We start from the raw sequence: 23,876 nt of genomic DNA, 5'->3' as shown, positions 1-23,876 counted from the left end.
TAAAGAGAGGCTGGTGGCAGAGACTGACTGCCACAGTTCTGAAGAAGGATGGGGTGTTTTCCAGGTGTTCCACAACTTCCCAGGGCCCAGAGCCACAAGTCCACTTCCCAATCCTCACCACAGAGCACTTGGAGAGACTAACACGCTCCACTCATCTTGCCCCACAGGCTGCAGTACTTCCACGTCCATATCAGTTGATAAAGCCCTTTGGGAATCATGAAGATTTTTTCCCACTACCAGACCTTCAGATTCATCTGGCTTACCAAGCCATCTGGCCGGCACCTTCACAAAGAACACCGGCTTTGGGCGCCTCTGACTCTTGCTGACTTTGAATCCATAAATCGCTGTGAAAGGTCACTGCCTAAGAACTTTAACTTTGCTGGGGATGTGCTGGACCAGTGGTCCCAAAAAGAGAAGGTATAAGATGATGGGCTTCCATTAGATGCTTAGTGTCCACCTTTCTCTCAGCCTTCCCTGTTCTAATGTCTGCTTATTGCTTCCAATTCAATTCCTTCATCTCTCTTGGTTCCTTTGTTTTCCAATTGCCCTCCTCTCTCCCCAGGGAAGATCTTTGATTCTCAATGACATCTGACTGTCTCTTGCAGGAGCCCCTTCAGCCCCCAACCATGTTTACTCACTGTTGTACCACTTCTCCTTTTTTCAACAAGTGCCACACGGCAGCTCTTTGGTCTCCACACATTTATTTGGGCTGGTTACAGAAAGCAGTAATTTGAGCTTTGTTTTTAGGCATAGTAATTGCTGAGGTCATTAGGAGAGAAAAAGAGATTGAGAAGGATAAAGCAACAAGCCTTGAGCGTGTGCAGTGTATACTCAGGTCAAGGTCCCTTTTTACTGACCCCCCACCCATGCCAGGCATTGAGCTAAACACTTAAACATTGGTGCTTTCCAAAATGCACTTCAAGGACCATGCCTCAGAAGGTGCAGGTACTAGATAATAAAAGGCATTAAGTAACGTTGACTCAATCGCCCCTATTAAATAGAAGGGAAAATCTTTCATTAACTACATTATGTCTCTAACAGCTCTCTTACATTTGCTAAACTCTCTTTTGAACAACAGAGAGCACAAGCAGGAGTTGAAAATCTCTAGACAAAATTTAAGGGCACATTTTATTTTCAACATATTTATTTTTCAGTAACCTACTTTTAGCAAATGGTACTGATTTTCCAATGAGGGTGGTGATTAAAAGCATTTTCCTTCTTAAGTAAATATATACAAGTAAAAGTGAGCAAATGTTAAGAAAAATACAAAGAACAATAGCACAGGTGTAGACAGATCTGGCAAAAACAGTGATACTCGAATGACTAAAGATTGAGAAATACTGACTTATATTATTTCACCAAATCCCCAGCACCACCCTGGGGGGGGGAGGAGGACTGCAGACAAGGAACTTACCTCACAGAAGTTAAGCTTCTTATCCAAAGTTACCAGTTCCAAAAGTACATGAACCAGTCCCTGATCTCAGTCAGCTCACACCCACAGAGTAGGGCCACGTCTGTCACACAGTAATGGAGTCACTTGGAATGTGTGCACAATGCTGCAGGTACACAGAGGAATGATGGGAGAAGAGGAGGCCAACAAAGGTTTCACAGAGGAAGTGAAATGGAAATCGGGCTTTCAAGTGTGTCCCAATCAGGGAAGAGAAAATGATCATTTCAGATATGGAGAAGGAAAAGGGAGTAATTTTTTTTCCAGGTAATACAAAAAGCAAAGAGGTTTTGCAGTACAAGTGACTCACTTTGTAGAATCAGGCATGAGAAGTTTCCTCCAGAATTCTCAATCATTCCATTCTCAAAACATTCTCAATCACGTTGATGTCGCTCCCACAAAGGTCTCCACCCTGTTCTTTGTTACCTAGTAAAACCCACACACCTCAGCCTTATGGGTAAAAAAAAGTTCCTAAATCACCTAGTACATCCTTTAGGGTTATTTGGATGAAACAATATAACATGAGCAAGAAACTAATTTATTAGAGGGATATGGGAGAGATCACAGAATTGGGTTGGAAGCTGGAGAGTCAGTCTCAGCAAGGACAGGAACCAGGGCAGCTCCCCAGGGATGCATAAGCACCAAGAGCTGATGGACAGGTTTTGCTCCAACCATTTTCTATCAAAAACCCCAAAATCAGGAAGAGAAGGTCTGACTCATCCGATGTGGGTCACGTGACCACCCACTGGCCAGGGAAGGATGAGCACCCTGATGGTTGTCTCACCAAGCCTGTGTTCATTAGGAGAGGAGTAATTTCCCCGAAGACAAACTGGGGTGTTGTGACCAGGACCTACCAGCACAGGTGGTGAGGAGAAGTAATGGCCGATGTCTCAACTATTTGGTGACTAGATATATAAGCCTTCTATCTTTTCCATGTTCCCATGGCCAGACAGGTGAGAGACCAGCCAACCCAGCCCTGTGGTGGGTGAATGGCAAAGGGGATGAAGTGAAATGGAGCTTTGGAGAACTGGGTTCCTTGTCTCGAAAGGCTGCCAATGTGCTCACCAAGCCCTGCAGCCTAATGAGAGGAGACCGAGTGGCTGTGATTCTGCCCCGAATCCCAGAGTGGTGGCTCATAAACGTGGCTTGTATGCGCACAGGTCAGTGTCAATATTTAACATTTCTAAATCATAAAGAAACAGAGAGCAAAAGTTGAGGTTTCTCTGAATTGTTGGTTCTGACTGAAGCTATGCTCAAAAAGGACAGAAAAATAAAAGCTGAAACTGAGAGCAATTGTGATAGAGTAATAATAACAACTATCTTAAGAGGTAGGTATTGCTGAGATGCCCATTTTGCACGGAGGAAACTGAGGCTCAGAGAGGTTAAGAAGCTCACCCAAAGTCATACAGCTAGAAAGCTATGCAGCTAGGATTTACACACAAAGCTCTACAAAAGCAAAGATGGGTACCAAACCCTCTTTGCAGTGCTGGTTATGACGTGTTTATCCAGATGATTCAGAATTCCCTTCTCTGAATATATTTTAATTCTCCCTGATATGAAAGTACAAAAGGAAGAAAATACATTTTAGAACACAAGGACTCATAAGAAGATGATTGTGGATGCCAGCTGGAAAACCTCTGCCTCTTTCCAGACAAAGATTAATGTATTCATGACACATTTTCTCCCAAAGTAGTAATTTATAATATACATCAAATAAAAATTCTACAGGATTCTTTTTCCTCTAGGATAGGAGTCAGCAGAAACCATTATTTACAGGTTGACTATGTTTTTGTAAATAAAACTTTAATGGAATACAGCCATGCTCATTTGTTTACATATTGTTTAAGGTTTTGTTGTTGTTGTTGTTCTACAACAGCAGAAGTGCTAGTTGAGACAGAGAGGGTATGGCCCACAAAGCCTAAAATATTTACTATCTGGTGCTTTACCAAAAGAGTTTCCCAATCCTTGCTCTAGAACATGAAAAAATGTTTATAAGTCAATTGAAAATAAATAAGAATACCAAAGGATATACTATTGTGAAGAACATAAAGTGTTTGTCATAATATTTTATAAAAGAAAAAATTAGAAAACTCCATGAAATAATTTAATTAAAACCTAGCTAAGAATAAAGTTTAGTGGAGATGTAGTTATTGCTAACTGAAATTATAGTGCTTCAACTCAATGGCATATAAAAGAATAATTATGAGGTTTTCATAATGGTGTTGAAAATTCTCTTGCTGCAAACATTAAATAAAAGCAGTAACATACAAAATTATTTTTGCATCCATTGTGAAAAGGAACTTGCAAGTGTGAAACCATTTGGTTAGAGATGAAAGGTGGTTTGTCATTAAAACTATATTTAATATTACCTAACATAATTTATACAATTTGTGAAATGCCAAGATTAAAAAACTCACAAGCCAAATGGTCAAAACATTCAGTTAATTAAATGTTAAGCAATCAACTGAGGATTATTTTCTAATTCAGAACTATTAAATCTTCTGAGTGAATACTAAGATGCATGTACTACACCACATGTCAAAACAGTTTGCTTTTGCTGTAAAGTGTATGCAGTCTGAAATCCACTAGAAGACAACTTCTCCCTAGCCCCCAAGCTAGAGGTGGAGTCACTGAGCACATTCACATCACAAATCCACCAAGCACTAATAATTCTGAACCATTAAGAATATGTGGTTTGCAAAATAAATCATATTTTAACTGAGTGAACCGAGATCCTAATAAGGTGTTTTCTTAATTAACTTCCTTATCATCACATATTTATTCATTTTCTCAAGAGGGGATAAAATTGTAAGAGCTTTTAAAAATATATTCAGTAAGTAAAGTCTCCTTCCTAGGAATTCAACTCCACATCTCGCTATTTAGCTGACTTCTGGACTCACCAAGAAATAAGTAGTCTGGTGTATGGCACAGGTCTTGAGAGCCTGGGAAATATATCTTTAAATCTGGTTCTGCTACTTACTGACTTTTGTGATCCTTGGACTAATTGTCATCTATACATACACTGGGATTAATTTTAAGTGCAAACTAGGCACTTAGTAAGTGCTCCATAAATGGTAGTGGCTATTTGTAATTCTCTACATCCACTCTACTTTCCTCCCACTGATTCATTTTAGGAAGTGCAAACAACCTTTTCTCTTGTATCTAATTCTCCCTATATATATATTCTTCTCATAAGCAACTGGTACTTTAAAATCAGTCTCATCTCAGGCCAGTGTTATAAGTTAGTGAGAAGGAAGGATGAACTAAGCATTGCCAAAGTAGTGTAGGCAAACTTCAATGATGCTAGACCACTGGGAAGACCCGGATTTGAGGGCTGACTCTGCCATTCATCAGCTATGACCCAACCAGATATTCCATCAGAGGACAACAACTGCATGGACCCCACATGGTTACTTAGATCAATGGTCTCCAGGCTTTTCTAGTTGCATAATCTATCAATATAAATATTTGGGACATACATCTTCCCATCTAGATATAGTTATTTATATTGTTCTAACGCACTAATGTAGTATGCATGTTATAAAATATATATGAAAATGAGATTAAAACTGAAAAGAACTCTAACATCTCAATAAATTTTTTTCAACTTCTAAATTTTTTTTCTCATTCCTAGTGGATGGATTATCTTGCAAAACTCACTTTGGAGACAATTAGTTCAGAGGACTGAATGAGATAACATTCATGAGTATGTGTTATTAACTGTAAAGTATTATTTGAGTGTTACATAATAATGATTCAAATGTTGCACAAAAATGTTAGTAATAATAGCCCACCATTATAATACCTACCATAACCCAGACACTTATTATTCCCCCCATTTTACAGATAAGAAGGGCACAGAGAGATGAAGTGACATGCTCAGCATCGCAGAGTTACTAAGTTGCAGGGACAGGATTAGATCCAGGAACTTTTGGACTCTGAAGCTAGTATCCTAAGGCTCACCTAGTGATCAGGATCCTATAGGACATCCTTGGGGGTCAAGGCAGGGGTAGCTGAAGGATGGATTCTGCAGCTCCTTTCCCCCTAGGCACAAAGCGCAAGTTTCCACAGTCTATAATCTTACCTAATGGACAATAGTTGTGGTCAGCTCACAGCCCTCTCTCCTTCCCAGGGCTTGTCTTCATGCCAGGAACAACCCAGCTGACAGCCAAAGATATCCTCTACCGCCTGCAAGCATCCAAAGCCAAGTGCGTTGTGGCCAGTGAGGAGGTGGTCCTGTCAGTTGAGTCCATCATGTCAGAATGTCCCGACTTGAAGACCAAACTCCTGGTGTCGTCACAAAGCCGCAACGGGTGGCTCAGCTTCCAGGAGTTATTTCAGTGAGTATCCCACCCCGCTTCATCTGCAGTACCCAAGGCTAAACAGAGGACAGTCTACCCTGAAGTACATGACTTTCTGATGCATGCACAAAAATCAGAGTCATATCAGTGCAAGAAAAAGAATGTGATGCTATTTTATAAGCCACTGCGTCTGCCAGTGATATTGTAGATATTGAATACAAAGTATTAAAAAGTTTGACTCAAATGCTAAAAGATCTCTTCCTTTGTACATCATAAAACTCAATTGTTAATAACAATTTGCAAAGATTCAATCTGACTTTTTAAAATTCATAGATTAAAAGAAGCATTTAGGAAAACCATGTTTAAAAATAAGTAATAAAAACAAAAAATAAATTTAAAAATCCCTTCTGTTACTGCAAGTTATCTTGGCTATCAATTTGGCTGACAGTGAGGTGGAGCTTTAAAACGAGACATGAATTGTTAAATCTCAGCATTGGTCGGCAAAGTCACTCTAGATTTCTTGAGAAATGCCTTTCAGGGATGCTTTGCCCTATCTTCTGATATTGAGAGGGCAGAAGTAGCAGAGCAAAGATAATATCAGAGTTAAACTGCTATGCCCTCTTCAGCTACCATCTTGGGGTCCATGTTTTGCAGATCTGCCTCTGCAGAGCACAGCTGTGTGGAGACAGGAAGTCAAGAACCAATGGCCATTTATTTCACCAGTGGGACCACAGGTCCTCCCAAGATGGCCCAGCACTCTCAGAGCAGCCTCGGAATCGGGTACACCCTCTGTGGCAGGTAGGGAGGAAAACTCTGTTTTTTTATAAACTCTCCCCCCAAGCTGCTGACATGTGTATCCAGCTGCCTAGCTGATACCTCTATTTTGACCCATGTTAGGTATCTCCAATATAAAATCTACAAAGCACAACTCTTGATGCCCCTGTCCACCCTTAGCTCAGTAAATGGCACCATCTCAACAACTGATCAAGCAAAACTTAGGAAATCAGTCTTAAGTCTATCTCCAAAACAGCATGTCTGGCTCCTTCTCCTCATTGCCACATAAATTTACCCACTCAGAAAGGTCTCATAAAACTGTCACATTACCCTGTTTTATTTCCCTTGTAGCACTTAACCACAGTTTGAAATTATCATAGTGATTTACATGCTTGCTCATTTTATTGTGTGCATATTGTCTCTGTCCCTAAAATAAGAGCAGAGACCTGGTCTATCTCACTGACTATGCTCAGTAGAACAGTACCAGCATATATAATTTTTGCTCAATAAATTTTTGCATCAATGCACAAACTCAAATAATCCCAAACACAGCCACCTACTCCATTCTCACACTACCTAGTGATAGAATCTGGACCTGAGTACCACCTTTCGAATAAGCCCACTCACCATCTCAGATATCTAGGTGTCATCTTACCTAGGCTACAAGCATCCTCCAGAGGACACGTCAGCAAGCCACAAGCCCACCTTTCCCCTGACGCCTCCCCTCAAAGAGCTCGCCAAAAATCCTGGCCATAAAAAGCCTCTTGACTTGTTGGAGACTCCCTTTCCTTTGTTCTGCTGGCCAGGACAGAGGGGTCCCTCTCAGGTTCATCAATAAACCTGCTTGGACTGTTGAGTTCGCATCTCCTCTCTTCTTTCACCTAGGATTTTGAAAGAGCCCTGTAACACAAGTGGGAGGTAGAATCGCTATCCCGCCTTAGGGCTCCTTTTGACCCTTCTACATAGCCATTGAGGTTCTGGCCAGTCCTCAAAGACACCAGTTTGTTTCCTTTTCTGTTTTTTGGTTTTGTTTGTATGTGTGTGTCTGTGATATTGGTCTATCTTGTTGTTTTTCCATATCATTTAGGTATTGGCTAGACCTGAAATCTTCAGATATCATATGGAACATGTCTGATACTGGCTGGATCAAGGCTGCCATTGGGAGTGTGTTTTCTTCCTGGCTTCAGGGAGCCTGTGTCTTTGTGCATCGGATGGCCCAGTTTGACACTGACACCTTTCTAGATGTAAGTCATGACTTCTAGCTACATCTCTCCCTTGTCTCCCCCAGAACCTCAGAGAAAGGATTCCTCAGAATACAGGGCTTCTTGGACATATGGAAATCATTCCTCTTTAAGAAGCAAAGTTTCCACAGACTTGGTTTTTGAAAGCATTTAGCACAGTAGAGAGAGAACTCCCACAACACTCTTGAGCATAAAATCCACCCTTGTGCTTCAGACTGTTCAGGATTTGATAGTGTCACTAAATCTATGGCTACTTAAGAGTCTGGTTCTAAATAAAAGACCAGAATTCTCAACTGTAAACAAATCTTTGGTTTCTGATTCAGTTAAACAAAGACAATATCTAATAAATTTGAACCCGTGCATACAGGAGATTGAAGGTGGGGTCACCTTTCTCCTGGAGCAGCTCCTTCCGTTCTCCTGTCACCTCGTGTTTCTTGCTTTAGTTCTCAACACCCAGTTTCTTCTTGAGACCAGGTGTGCCCCTCCTTCCCAGACAGAGTTATCAGATGGCTCTGGTTTCTTTAGCCTTCAGAAAAATGGGATTCAGGCTGATAATTTTTCAACTATGAAAAATTCAATTGTTTAACATATTATTAAATAAACACCACATCTGTATGTGAACAAAGGCTACATTCACCCTGTTATTTTGCTAACTGGTCTGACAAGATGGCATGAGGGTCTAAACAGAAATGTAGGGTAACGTTAAGAACTAGGATCTCTACATCATGTTTACAAAGTACTCTGAAGTAGATAAGTTAACTTTGCAGGTTCAAAACATACATTTGTAAAGTAAGGATTTAAAAAAATAAAATACTAAATATTTTATAATATTTAAATAAAGTATTTAATATATATTCTTATTTTAATAATCTTAATGGTATATTATTGATAGTATTGATGTTATTGATAATATTAATATATTAATAAATGATATATTACTAATATATCTTAATATAATGGCAAGACTATTAAAAAAGTGTTTTACTTATTTTACTTAATAGGATGTAAGACTATTAAAATCTTGTTTTATAAAGATAATGTGTATATCTTATAAAAACTTGCAGATTTACACAATTCTTAGTTATATACACTACTTGAGTAGAATCTTGGGAGCAAGTGCATTCATTCACAGATCAAAAGTCATTCTTGATCTACGACAATCCAGAGAGCCTAACCATACATCTTGAGTGTCCTCTCAAATGCATACATTTAATACAAATTGCCAATTCATTACATAACTGAATTTCTCTACGAAGAGGATCTCTGAAACATTAGTATCTCTCTAGATTTAAGATGTCTATGTCATCATTTGATTTTAAGGACCTGGAAGTGTAATGAGCCTGGCAAATTTTAAACAATTAAGAAAAGGGCTGCAAAATGCTTTACTTAAGCATTTAAGCAATTCACTGAAAAGGCTGGTATCTTTATAGAAATGGTATTGGAAAGGTTTGGTACCTTAGCTCATACATCCAGAGTAAGTACTATATATGAATATATGGGCAGAAGTTTCACAATTCCATCATGAAAGGTAATTTGCAGCCCTGAGGTTCGTAGTTTAGGGTTGTCCTCAAATTCAAGTCACTTTTTATTGACTTTGACTCTGTAAGTCTATTACTGTAACATATACATATTCTTTCCAATAATTGGAATTCCCAATAGACATCTAGTCACTAGTAACATTTGCTTTTTTAATCCTAGTAGTGACCATAAGATGAACACAGTTTAGTGGAAGAGAATGAGGGGTGGTAAATGTCCCCTCTAGTTGTAGCCTTTAACTAACTACCTCTGACATCTGTCTTTCTCCATCATCTAGACCCTCACCACTTACCCCATCACGACCCTGTGCAGTGCTCCCACCGTGTACCGGATGCTTGTGCAGAAAGACCTTAAGAGGTACTTGGGCAGAAACCTCTATTTGAACCCTGAACAAAAGCTGAAATCCAGCATCACAGACCTCCCCTTTACAGCACAGGACAGCCCCGGGGTTCTCAGTCCTGCCACTCTTGGCGCTGTGGATGGAGTTAACTCTGCACTGGGGGGCTGTTCTGGCCAGGGCAGGATGCTGAGCAGCAGTCAGCCTGGCCTCTGCCCACTAGATGGCAGCAGTACCTCCCTCTCCACCAGCTGTGACAGTCACAAATGCCTCCAGATCCACCTCATTTTCTAGGGTAGGGGTGGAATATCCCCTCCTAGTTTAAGAACAACAGAGATGGCCTCTAGGGACAACTGAATATTTTCCTGGGGACACCAGAGCACTACAGTCCCAGAACAAATTCCCCTCCCCCCAAAAAAGCACAACTTCCATTTGTATTGCCTTGAAGAGAAGCTAATGAAGTCTTAGACTAAGATTATATTCAGTGCAGCCAAATCACCTGAACATCCTATGGAGTTGCAATGTATATTTATTTAACTACTATGAATTCAGTACATGAGGAGAAATACAAACAATTTGGGTAGCGCAGGCTCACCCACCCTCTGTTCCCCCGAAGTGTGGACACCCTGGAGAAAGAGTGCTATGCAAGACAAAATAAATCAGGTATGAATCTCCTCTTATCCTAGTCAGTGTCAACTCCGTGGCTCTCAAAACATGAGCATCTTGCTCACGTTTCAAGAGTTATTCAGGGGCTATTTTGAACAGGCATCCTACCACACCTGCCTGCCCATCTAGGACCTCATAGAATCTGAGTCGGGCTGTTCCAGACTTTCTCACCTGACATCTGTGGACAACTGAGTAGTAAGGCCAGTGGTTAAGAGCTCAAGCTCCAAAGTCATGTGGGCGGGGCTCTTCTGCTTGCCAACGGTGTGGCCTCAGGCACTCAAGATCACCTTGCTAAGAGCTCTAACCCCATTTATAAGACAAGATTAAGAACTATAACCAGGGGTTGTGAGAATTCCATGTAAAATGACAAGAAGTGCGGAATACAGATTCACCAACTCAGCCCTTTATTATTTGTGAGGCCTTGGATAAGTTCTCTAACTTCTCTCAGCCTCAGTTTTCTTATCTGTAAGTTAGAGGTTGAGGATCATGAACGATTCTAAAGCCCTTACAACACAGTAAATGCTCAGTTACTATAAGCTGTTATGTCACTTGGCTCATAGTGCTTTTCTCCTTTTTAATAGCCTGCTAAATGTAAGCTCTGTCAGGAAACTGTTTTAGTCACTAACACGACTCACACACCCAGAACAACATCTGGCAAGATAGTAGGTGCTCAACAAATATTAGCTGAACGAACCTTCCTAAGACATGCCTTTCTTAGCTCATTTGCTTGTTGCTAGAACATCCTAACTATACTAATGAAAGCCACTCAGATTTCTCCCCCAAAGATCCCACGCAACTCCATATCTACAGGTATAAATTCAAGAATCTGCGGCACTGCTTGACAGGAGGGGAGCCACTCAATGCAGAAGTGCTGGAACAGTGGAAGGCGCAAACCGGGCTGGAGCTGTACGAGGGCTATGGACAGACAGAAGTGGTATGTTTAATGGGTGGTTTAAGTTTCGCCTATTAAGTGCTTGTCAACACCAGGACTGTCAACTGAGCCCCTGAAGTGCCCCCATCGTACTCTAATTTTCATGTCGTTTCCAATAATGCCTTACTTGCCAGCTAATACCAAAACCTCTGAATTGACCTATTAAGTTTGGCTAAAAGGGAATTACAATTATTCCTTACACTCTTCCTGCCTCCTCCCCATGCAGGAAAAGTCTCCAAAGTGTCAGGGGCAGGAGAGGTTCCGCATTGAGCCACTCAACTTTCCTTTGCACTGGGAAGGACCCCAGAGAAACCTAGTGGAGAATTTATTACAAGGTGCACTGCACTCTACCCTTACTCTAAAGTAGTCTTCAAAGTCTGCTCCTCAAGCCAGCAGTACCAGCAGCATGGGGATATTGGTAGAAGTACAGATTCTCAGACACTACCCCACTCAGACGCACTGAAACAGAAACACTGTGATGGGGTCCAGCAATCTGTGTTCTAGCAATGCTCCACGTGATTCTGATACACACTCAAGTTTGAAAACACTGGTCTAAAATATTCCAGATGAGCTTGTGTACTAGAAAATCAGTCAAAACCAAGTGGTAAGTCTCACTGTCATGACATGAACAGGTACAGAAAATGAATTTTTACATACTTATGTAACACATGTCCTCTCCACAGGGAATAATTTGTGCCTATCAGAAAGGGCAAGAAATTAAACCAGGCTCAATGGGGAAAGGAGTACTACCTTACGATGTACAGGTAGGTAGTATCTGACTGCTTCAGTAAAGAAGACAGAATGCTTTTGGTTTCTGCTATTCATACATACAACTATTCATAATCAACTATATCCATTTTGTGAAAAGAAAATCTTAAGAACCTAAATTGTTTCTTTCATTCTAGATTATAGATGAAAATGGCAACATCCTACCACCTGGCAAAGAAGGGGAAATTGCCCTCAGACTAAAGTCTACACGGCCCTTCTGTTTCTTCTCTGAATATGTGGTATAAGAACATAGAATGTGCTATTCACACTTTAATAGAAAATGTGGTATAGGGAGGAGTATACAGATTTGGGTCCAAATTTCATATCCACCATGTTTTGTCATGTAACAATGGGCAAGTCACAAAATCCAAGTCTACTGCATCTGTAAAATGGGAAGAGTATCATCTATACCTTCAGAGTTTTGTAAAGATTAAACTGTATGTTAGAAACCAATTGCAGTGGTTGTACTCAGAAAAGACAACTGGGCAGGCTGCAGAGGTGGGAAAGACAGGGATACGGAGCACTGGAGATGGAATTTTTTATTATACTCTTGGACCTTTTGTATTTTTGTATTTTAGGAACTAAAATTTTTAAAAATAATTTCTTTTACAAATAGAATGTGCAAAGCACTAAGTCACTTCATGGGTGCCATACCTTTTTCCATACTGATCAAATTTATCCCAGAAGTCATCTTTGATTTGCAGGACAATCCCGGGAAAACTGCTGCCACGACAAGAGGGAATTTTTATATCACTGGAGATAGAGGAGTGATGGACGGCGATGGGTACTTCTGGTTTGTCGGCAGAACTGACGATGTCATCATATCCTCTGGGTTGGTATATTTGCCACTTTTAGAAAGTAGAAGTTTGCCAGGGAGATCTTGTACTTGGGTGGTGTAGTGATTAAAGACTTCTTTTCCTCTTCCAGGTACCGCATTGGGCCATTTGAGGTGGAGAGCGCCCTAATTGAGCACCCAGCAGTTGTTGAATCAGCTGTTGTCAGTAGTCCAGACTCCATCAGAGGCGAGGTAGAGTGAATATCACTAATCAAAGTAGCAATTTCATATTTTCAAGATCTGTTCTTTGACCACTCTGAAGAGTGAATCAAGAGTTGTCATTATGAGGCATATGTGACAAACTATACTAGGCAATCAACTTTACAAGTGAGTTGTGTCCCAAAGGGGATGTATTAGGATTCTTTTGGTGGCAAGTGACAGAAACTCAACCCAAACTGACTTGTTAAAAAAAAACAAAAAACAGTGAGGTCTTCAGGTACACCTACATCCAAGGGTTCACTGAAATTAAGCAGAACAGTCTCTCTCCATCTCTCTGCTCTGCTGTTCTTCAGGTCAGTGACTTTCACGCAGGTTCTTCCTACCTGAGAGCAACCAGCTCCAAATGTACACGGCTTGACAACCCCAGGGTAGGACACAGCTCTTTCCGACAGTTTCAAGCAATGAGAACGGCATTTACCTATCTTAGATTGTATCTCTAACCAACATGGTTCAGGGAATGGTATATGCTGAATGGCCAGACCTGGATTTATGCTAGTCATTGGAGGTAGAAGTTAGTGTCAACCCCACCAGACATAAGTTAGGGTAATCCTCCATAGTAAAATCAGAGTGCTTGTTACTAAAGAGGGGGGAACACACACTAGATTAGCAAAAGCAGATTTTACTGTATGTACAACTGTCATGGAACTCAGGATAGTTTCTCACAGCAACAATGCAAATAGGAGATTATGGCCAGGTTCCCAAACATGTCCCACAAGCCTACTTAGGACCAATGAAAGGGAACTTAGGGAATGACAGCAATAGCCTTAGTTCTAGGAGGAAGACATGTAGTATATGGAGGGGAGAGGTTTCTTTTCCTTAGTTTTCTAGACTCAGTAAGTGGCAAAATTTCAAAACCTTTTTGTCTATCAGCATCCCCCAAATCTCTTTCTCCTCACTCTCATACAGCAGTGACTCTTTGCAACAACACTGTGGGTCCCATACTCTGTACCTCCTGTACCACCTCCATGCTCAGTGGATTCCGTTCTCCAAAATATTTTTCCCCTGCCACCATATTCTCATTCTCCCAATATAAATGGTTTCAACTGAACATCAGAAATAAATGCCAATTAAAATCAATGTATGAATAATTTAAACTAACTAATCTCAAAAATTATCAGATTGGTGAGTTTTAAATAATACAACAAAAAGAAAGCCAAAAATATCAGGCAAAAAAACGTTTTAGAGGAAGATCGATCCTGAGAGTCCATCTCCCAGCAGACACAAACCCATCAGGCCTCTCTAAACCCCTCTCAATCCACATATTCTCTAGAACCCCTATTTGCCCCCCAACAACATAGGTTTAACAGCAGTATAAGTTAGGTGGATTAAGTGGTATCTGTAAATCAAGTACTGCCTGTACAAAAAGTAGGGTTGGTCTCATTGAAATGTTAAACACATGTGTGACATGTAAGCAACACTCAACCTTTCGCTTTACTGAACCATTGCATTCCTCATATACATAAACCATTTGTCTGGAATTTAATCTCAAAACCTCACTTGTTGCATCCAAGCTTTGTTCAGAGGTTCAGAGGTGATCTCCGGCATTTGCATTCATGACTCAAGCTATTGACAGATGACTGGTACTTGTGTTCAGCACAGATCCCAAACTCTGGATGTATCTGAAAAACAAGGGTTATCGATATAAACTGACTTTTCTACTGCAGGTAGTGAAAGCTTTTGTTGTCTTATCTGCACCTTTTAAGTCATCCAACCCAGAGAAATTAACTGTTGAACTTCAGGATCATGTGAAGAAATCAACTGCACCTTACAAATATCCAAGAAAGGCAAGTCTTTTGCCCAAAAGTTAAGTGTGTGTTATTAAACAAGAGTCTAAGCGAGTAAGTATGTAGAATTTATTAGTTTTTGACTTTACTGTAGCTTGTTATTTGAGTAGGAGACACCTATTTCAATTTTTTAGCCCTAAGAATTTTGCTTTCAAATGTTTTATGTTAGGACACTACAAATGCTTGATAAACCAGAAGCTGTGATCAGCTCTGCAATACTGAGTAACTACTAGGAATCCTTATAAGACTAATCAGTTCTGTTCCTTATGGGGGGGAGGAAATTATGGCACATTGTTTTTAAAGACAGTACTTGACTCATCCAACATAGTACTGGGCCATAATATATGTACAAATTAAAAGCTCAGGAAGAAGATATTATCCAAAGAAACTGGCATCTTTCCTGTAACCGTCTTCAAGGGAGGATTTAAGAGCTAAGTCTGTATAAAGGCACAAGAGATAGCATTGCAGTTTCCTTCTACTCTGGGAATCCTATTGGTATTTTGACAGACACTGACATCCTCCTCATGAGAATTCCATTTCAATTGGCATCATTTCAGCCAAAAGGTGTTCATTTCAACCTCAGAACTAGTTTCTTCATTAAATTCACTAAATCAGTGACCAGTTTTCAGAAATGCTTGAAAACATTTAAAAACACCATTGTTGTATCTTGAGCGGGTAAGAGGATTTTACTGTCAAGCCAGAGCTTGTATATACTCAAAATTATCAGCCTCCAGGACCGCTTTTAAAAGTTCAAAACCCGAGAATTAACTTGCTGTTACTCTGTGCATTTAGGTGTGGCCTCTATCTCCCTGGGGCAGTAGAGGCCTAGGTCATGTTTGAACTGGGGGAAAGCAATGAAGGATTATGCTGTACTGGCAAAGCACATAGTGAATTTGCACTAAAAACCCCTGTGATGGAGCTCCATTGTCTTCTTAACTGTATAAATGAACCGTTTCTGGTGTCTAAGAAATTCAATAAACTTAGCTTAGGCTTCGACAACCCCCAGACTCTGAAACTCAATGCCAGAGTTTCATGAAAGCTCTCTCCTATCATACAGACAGTTGGGAGAGTCAAATGCAATCATCTCCTAATATGTTTTTCTGTTAATTAGGTGGAATTTGTTCAAGAACTCCCAAAGACAATCACGGGGAAAATTAAACGCAATGTTTTAAGAGACCATGAATGGGGTCGAAGATAGCCTGAAAAGAAACCTGTGGCATTTAGTAGCTTTCAAGCTGCTCTTTCAGTTCTTGCTTTCTGACAATTCTTTGACTACTCTCTTAAAATGCCTAAGATTTTTCCTGTACTGAATTTTTTTTTTTTACTTAGACAATAAATAAAATCTAAAAATATTTGGGAAGAAAATAGTTATGACGACCAATGATTTTAATGATTTGTCGTATTTGAAATACGAGCCAAATGATTACTGAGAAAGGCACAGAGAACAATGAATTTACCCTGTGCCTAACTGATTCAAAATAAAGATTAGAATTATTCTAAGAGAACTGTTCAAGCCATAATTTCTTCTGCTTAACATCTTTACACATTAGTAATTGTTTAAGGTGGACTAAAATACTAAAGCTAAAATGAGTAAAGTAACCCCAAACTGATAAGTAAATTTAATTAAGTACTGTATTATTATACCTCATTTTGAAGCAAATTCATTGTAAAACATAAAGTTTGGATAACTTACATGAATATTTAACTATTCGAAAGCAATTAAAACTATCTTTGTACCTGTTTTTTTAAGACAATGTACATGACTTTTATTGATACATAATTTGATATATAAACATCTTTTATGACATATCTACTTATTACAAAGCAAGAGACATACTAAGCATAAAAAAAGAAAAAACACACCACATGAATATTTAGGGAATAAATTTATTTTTATTGCTCTGAAAATATCAGAAATTGAAAAACCAGCTGAATACTTGGCTATGCCAAAAGGAAAATATAAGTAAAAACAACATTTAGAAATCCTGTATAACCTTATAGAAACAAGTTTTAAAATAGCAGATTTAGTACCTTCTCCTCAATAGAGCAGAACAAGTTTACTATATACCACAGCAATGTGGAAGAGTTTTTGAACTGACAATTTTTTTAAAGAACAATTAAAAGAAAAGGCAGCTCTCAATTCCCACCCTGGAATCTTGTCATGTATAAAGTAATATGTTCAAATGTCAGTGGAAATAAACAGTTGGTAAACCTGAAAACAAATCTTTCAATGAATGAATTCAGATCCCAACAGAACACAGTACTTCACAGCTGGGGAAGAAGAGCTTTTGTCACACTCCAATCTTACCAAATACAAATACAAATACAAAAGCAGATTAAAAACAAACCACTAAATCAAAATCCTATAGAGAAGCAGCCTTCACAAACTAAAAGGAACCCAGTTCCACCAAGTTGTACATTGTAAGCATATGGCCAATTTTATTCCCCGAGTCTTACATTAACAAAATAGAAGTATTTTTGTCTCAGATCAACTCTGATGAAGTGAACTAAATCCTGTCCTCGTTTCCCTAAATTTTTAAATGCTCATATGATCCTTTCCAGATGATTTCAACCTACTAAGAGTTAATATTCCCCCAAATCTGAAGACATAAGGAAGTTCAGCCCCATGTGCATTAGCACTACCCTGTCTGCTCTCTTTGCCCCTCACAAATCTTTCTACTCTGGTTTGCCAAGCAGGACCACTAGCTAGGAGGATAAAAATATATTACCATACCGTTACATAAGCACAGCCATTGCTGTGGGAAGACTTAACATTTATAATACTTTTGAACTTTTAAAAATGTAACTAAACCCATCTCCAAAACTTAATTTCACAGCCCCTTAATTTCTCAACCTGAACATCTTATTTTGCAGTCCTTTTTGGTGTCTCTTCCAGCTTTTTCCAGTAGTTTTACACTGGAGGAACCCTTGGAAAACCTCAAATTAAGGAAACCCTGAAGGGTAAGTGAGTGTGAACACCAAGTTGAAGTACACTCTTCACAGAAATCCCGACCAGTCAGAAGAAGACTCAGAGTTCGCTCTTCTCAACCAGTGCACATGGGCCTACTGCACACTGCCAGAGCTGAAAAGATCACTAATAAAACTGTTAACAGGGCTACTCAATCACTGTTCACTACTGTGAATATGAGATTATGCAGCACACACAAAGTTCAAAGCAGTACTTTCAGTCACAATTTTATGTGGATTCCCAGCAACATCTCACAGAACCCCAGATGAGAAGCCCACCTTGGACACCAATTTTTTTTCCTATGAGAGGTCATTTTCATTTGACTCAGATCCTTCTGTGACTTCACTTGCAAGTTCAGGTTTAGTTCCCCCCTCAGTCACCACCTGTGTCTCAGACATTGGTTTGCTCTGCTCCAACTCCTCACTATTCTCCAGGACCGCTTGCTGGTTATTTTTTTCTTCTGGGTCATTTTGATCTGATTTGTCACCAGATTCCAATTTAGCTTCTTGCCCATTTCTTGCTTGTGCTGCCTGCTTTGGGTGAAGCTGTGATGGGTCCTTAGCATTCTTCACCACCTCCTGGAGATTATATTTTCTGAACAATATGTAATCTTTCACAACACTGAGGCAACACACAGCTTTAATGATTTCTACTACCACTGTGTACTGTGGACTGGTAAGATCCACTTTATTTTCCGAATTGAGGCTGCCTACTATTCCTGTAACAAAAAGAATGGGGAAACACTTAGGGGTAGAAGGATACCATGAAGTTTGATGGACACAAAAACAATCTCTCACCTCTTTCCTGTTTGCAACTTGGTAAAGCAAGGTACATTAGTCCACTCTTCTATAAGGACCTCAATCAAAGTCCCTGAACTCTTTCAATAAATAAATACAAATGAAATCCTGAGACATTTTGAGTACTTTTCTTTCCCAAAGAAAATTCACCTTGATTTGGAAAAGACTTGATATCTAACTATCAGAAAATTTCATATCCAACATACTAAAATTGGTTTATTTGGTATTAAGGACATTTTAATACACATGTTCTACACTCAAAAATATTAAGCCTCAAATCTTAAAAATAAAAAATTCCTGAATACAAGAACAAGTATTATATCACTGCACATCAAGGTAAAAACCAAGGGAAACATACCTGCCAATTCTTTGATAACCTCTTCTCTATTCATATGACTATTATTTCGAGATTTGTATACAATCTGAAATGTCCCTTTGTTTGGAGCTTTAAACCAGGGTTCCAAAAATGTTTCTGCATATTTTTTCATATCTTCTAAGAAAGCCTTGCATGTGCCTGAGATGGGTAACATTCGTAGAATAACCCGAGTCTTCTTCTTTTTGGTTTTGTACATATCCTGGAGAATATGATGTACCAATTTCTCAGGTTCTAAAGGAAAAAGAAAAAAATTAGCACAGAGCAAACAAGTTAAAAACGCAAGTTCTCAGACATTTTAAATTATTTTCAAACTCTGAATTTTCACAGGTGGTGCCTACACTGACAGGAGAGAAGAAATTATCATAATGAATTTTTAATAAGAATAACCATTTTTTTCCAATTAATATTTCTTCAGTGCCCACTATGTATTAATATGGTATCTAATATTTTAACTCTTCAGCGTCACTGCTTTCACTAAAAATAACTGCTCATGAAGACAGTGGAGTTAAGAGTTTTATCATGTCTGATTTATCCAATAACACCACCATACTGTTATTTTCCTATAAAAATAGCAAAATCAAAGTAACAAACATTACTGTATAGTTTCCAAAAACAAAAACAAAAAACCCTGCAAGACACTTTAATTAATCCATTAGCTAAGTGCGTATAGAAGCCTAGACCTCAGACCTTAAAGGAACCACAGAACAAGTTGCACAGGATCATGATCATGACGTAGTCCTTAGACTGCATACAAATCTGTTTTGAGCTGCTCAGTTTTCAATACTTTTAAATAGGTAACTGCATTTAAAAATGTAGGAACTTTTCCAGACTTCCAACTTCTTTTGAAAATTGGAATATTTGGCTCTACTAGGACTGTATTCCCAAATAGCTAGAGTTGTTTCAAACTGGCTGGAACTGAGCTGCAGCTGCTCCTTTTAGAAAAAACATGTACTCCTGTTTTGCCTAAAGTTACATACAAAGGAAGTAGCAAAGCCAGGTTTCTACTCCCAAGCCAATTAGCCTAGCGCTAACAGTGTAGAAGGGATGCAATCCAAATGACTAACTGAGCCACAACCGCAAAGCCATTTTGTAGGTGGTGTTCTCTGAGATACAAATGTCTAGGTATTTTAGGATCAATAAAGCATATTAGTCAGACACACCTATCCCAAGTGTCCTGATGAAGACTACATTATTTGCTCCACTCTCTACTGACTGGAATCTTCTTAGCCTCATCTCTGTAGATGCCTTAATGTCACCAACTTCTTTCTTCAAGGCAGTCTCCACATCATCATCTTCTCCCTCATTTTCAGAGGGCTGCTCATCCTTGTCTGTAAACTGCTTGCATAAAACAAATGAGCAAAAATGCCATAAAGTTCATATTAAAAACTATACTTACTTATGAAACCCCCAATGGCAGGTAGCTCAATATTGACAGTAAAACCTTTTATTAAGAGACTGAGCCATCACTCCCTCCAAAATGTGGAAGAAGGGAATTCCCTCCATCTGTGGTGCATATATAGTTGATCCTTGAACAACACTGGGACTGGGGCACCAAACCCTCACCTGCAGTAATAAATCTGCTTATAACTTTTGATTCCCCAAAAACTTAACTCCTAATAGTCTACTGCTGACTGGAAGCCTTACTGATGACATACAGAGTTTACTAACACTTATTTTGTGTATGTGTTAAATACTGTATTCTTACAATAAAACTAAAGAAAAGAAAACATTTTCTAAAGTTGTCACACATCTCCAAAAATCTTTCCAGTATATTTATTGAAAAAAATCTGCATGCAAGTGGACCCATATAGTTCAAACCCATGTTGTTTTGAGTATCAACTGTAATTTGAAAATGTTCTCAAAATCATCTTGACAGTCTGGGGCAGAGGGAAATTTTGCTCACCAAATGTATCATTTCAGGGTAGACTTTAATCCCTCACTAGGTATCTTTGTGCCTGATATGACTATCTGCTTTTGGGGAAATCCGATCAAACAGTCACGGAATTAAAAACCCTCACTCCTTTTCTACTAAAGAGCAGGGAAAAATAATGGTTCTTGTCCTAAAAAAGATCGAATTTGCTCAAGTTACCAGTGTGGACAAGACATATATTTGTTGCCAGTTCTTTGTCCCACCAACGGAGTTGCCAATCAGGCACTAACAACAATTATGCACATTCATGGAGACTTTATTATATACCAGGACATATTTTAGGTACACAAAAAATAATTGGCTAAAAAGTTGCTTAAATACTACCATAACATTACCGTTTTCATCTAGCTCAGCAGAATTAAATAATGTGCCCATGCCTAAGCCCTAGAGCTAGTAAATGACTGTACCTGATTTCAAATCCCCTCTGTTTTATCATCCTTCACTTAAGTCCTTGGAGTTTTCGTGTTCACATTCCAAACCAAGAATATAAAGATTTCCAAACTGTTGGGACAATCAGGTTTCAGGTGGTTCTGGTAAAAAATGTTTTACTTCTTAAAATGTACTTTTACGTGCATTTGAGAAATAAATGGCACTGCTACAGGCATTCCTAACAGATACTGTTTAGGACACACACATTATTACAACCACGACGTTCAGATGGTGACAAGATATGGCAAAAACCTTGACAGGGGATGAAATCTGCCTTTGTGAATTTGGACCATCTGTTTAACCTACTTGAACTTCAGTGTCCGCGTGAACATTACTTCAGAACACTTACCGTAAGAAGTAAATGTTTCTGAAAGAGCTTCAGAACCACACCGCCTGGAAGGCAGTATACAATCTGTAAAACCGGAGCCACAAGGAAAAGGCCACGGTGCAAACACTCGGAGCCGAAGACCCGGCAGGGGTCCGCAAACCAGATCCGAGGGGGCGAGAACTTAGACAAGGCCACGCCCCTTCGCCGAGGGCGCGAGAAAACTCCCCGGGCGTGTGACCGCAGCCGGCCTTCCGGCCTTCCCGCCTTCCCGCCTTCCCTCCTCCCTCAGAGGACGGCTGGTCGGCTCGTCCTCCGGGGCCCCTACCTTTTCCGGTCCGTACAGGTCGTCGCCGTATTCGTTAAGCAGGCTGTAGGCCTCTTCCACGCACTTGCGCTCATTCATGTTACAGGTAATGAGAATGCCCTGCAGCCCGGGTTCCAGCTGCCGCGGCCCACCACCGTCGCTGCGCCGAGCCCGCTTGGCCTGTACGTATTGAGCCTTGCCTTTGCGCTTCCCGCCGCCAGCCTGAGGAGGCTGCTGGAGTGGGGTCGCCATGGTGCACGAGCGTCGAAACGGGAGAGAAACGTTTCTCGGCCGCACTTGCCCTCACTTCCGCTGGTGCAGGCTATTACGTCATGGGTGCGCGACGGCCTCCCCTATTCCGGCCCCCACGTTTCACTCGTGCTGCGCCGGGTTCTAAAGCAAGTCGGCGGCAGTTGTGGAGAGGTGGCGCTAGACCCTCCTCTAGGCCTCCTGCGGGATTGATTACCTGCACTTATTTTTCCTCACCACCTGGAGAAACAACCTGCGGGTAGAGCTGATCTGTATTAGATGCTGAGCTCCAACTGGACATACAGATTGTGCTTGCAAAGAATCGTTTCATTTACTTATATTCATTGATTCATTCAATTAATATTAATTCAGCAACTATTTGCTAGTTATTGTTCCAAGTACCGAGGTTGAGACCATTAGCAAAACAAAACACACTTTCTACTCACTTTGCCCTTACAGGCCATTATCTCTTAGAAGTCAGTGGGTCTGCCATACCATCCTTTATTTTTTGCTTGAAATGTGCATATTCAGTAGACTTTCCTTTAGTATTCCTGTTAAAGGACCCCAGAAGTACAAAGAAAAACGGGACAGAAAGTATAAGAAACTAAAGTCTGAAACCTGATTATCAGAATGAGAAATATGAAATACAGGGAAATTTGGTCAAACTTCTTAACATTTAATTGTCATTATTGGAACATTTTAACATGTAAAACATTACTTCCTAAATTATTGTCCTTATAAATTTCTTCACGTGCTTTAGTTGTATTAGGTAGAAAGACAGACTTGAGCAGCCAGGGAAGGGGAAGATGAGGTTCAAGAAAATAATGCCCAGTTAGAGGGTCCCACTAAGACAACAGAGGCTTTGCAGGGAGATAACTTCCTTGCCTCTGGGGCCAAAATGGCCCCAGGCCCAAAAGAACAAAACTAAGAACTGCCCAAACCATACCTCATCATAATTTCATTAAAGTAAAATTGTGATTTTGCCCCTCCACATCACGGGCTTTTCTGGGTGAAGACAGGTGCACCAAGAGGAATGGTGTGTAATTAGAACTGTCAATCAAATGACCTTAGCCTGTCAATCAAAGAGGCACTATGGCTGGGACATGATTAAATAGACCCTCCCCCTAAAAGACCAAGGACTTTGTCTACCTTGACTCTGGCCCACTCCTTCCTTGGAGTGTGTTCAAATAAAACTTTCACTCTGCTTAGCTACTGTGTCTCTGCATTTTCTCTTTGTTTCAGCAAGGAGAACAAACTCAACCTGAAACAGTTTGACACTGATGTCATAACAGGTGACAGTGACATCTAGGTGTACAATTGTTCCAAGTACACTTGGTTCAGACAGGAGATCACACTCTTCAAATATGAGCAAAATCATGAAGACATAAATGAGGGTTTTGCCTTTTTTGTCCTAGTTAGGATTACCTAAATCCAGTGACCCGAAAATGTGGAGTTGGGTTGTAGTAAGAAGTCAGGAATAAAGACCCTCTTATTTATTATGAGGCCTGTATCTCTCAGATTCCCATTCTTGTGATTCTTGTGATTCTTTGTGAAAAAATTAATTCTGATATGAAATAATAGTCTAGAAATCCACATACACATAAAAGAATTTTTACTAATAGTAAAGGAAAATATTCATCTTCTGGTCTCCAATGT

At 39.8% G+C, this 23,876-nt stretch overlaps 2 protein-coding genes across 3 annotated transcripts; one reads left to right on the top strand and one right to left on the bottom strand.

The window, feature by feature from the left end:
- Nucleotides 1-216: 216 nt before the first annotated feature.
- LOC118919358 (acyl-coenzyme A synthetase ACSM4, mitochondrial) lies at nt 217-16,272 on the top strand. Its single transcript, XM_036899225.2, has 13 exons — nt 217-417; nt 2,397-2,607; nt 5,580-5,787; nt 6,403-6,546; nt 7,610-7,766; nt 9,577-9,656; nt 11,113-11,236; nt 11,917-11,997; nt 12,139-12,240; nt 12,706-12,833; nt 12,929-13,028; nt 14,720-14,839; nt 15,951-16,272. Exons 1-13 carry the CDS (start codon nt 217-219, stop codon nt 16,035-16,037), a joined length of 1,743 nt encoding a protein of 580 aa, XP_036755120.2. The 3' UTR covers nt 16,038-16,272.
- Nucleotides 16,273-16,708: 436 nt separating this feature from the next.
- THUMPD1 (THUMP domain containing 1) lies at nt 16,709-22,301 on the bottom strand. Of its 2 annotated transcripts, none has more exons than XM_036899417.2 (4): nt 21,993-22,301; nt 20,141-20,318; nt 18,963-19,211; nt 16,709-18,525 (listed from the first exon to the last, which is right to left on the bottom strand). In XM_036899417.2, the coding sequence occupies exons 1-4, from the start codon at nt 22,221-22,223 to the stop codon at nt 18,107-18,109; spliced, it is 1,077 nt and encodes a 358-aa protein (XP_036755312.1). In that variant the 5' UTR covers nt 22,224-22,301; the 3' UTR covers nt 16,709-18,106. The 2 variants fall into 2 exon arrangements, with proteins under 2 accessions (XP_036755312.1, XP_036755316.1); XM_036899421.2 differs by having other exon boundaries at nt 20,141-20,315; nt 21,993-22,298.
- Between the last annotated feature and the right edge of the window lie 1,575 nt (nt 22,302-23,876).

The sequence above is a fragment of the Manis pentadactyla genome, chromosome 10 (assembly GCF_030020395.1).
Source record: "Manis pentadactyla isolate mManPen7 chromosome 10, mManPen7.hap1, whole genome shotgun sequence".
NCBI lineage: Eukaryota > Metazoa > Chordata > Mammalia > Pholidota > Manidae > Manis > Manis pentadactyla.
This window is presented reverse-complemented; position numbering and strand designations above follow the sequence as displayed.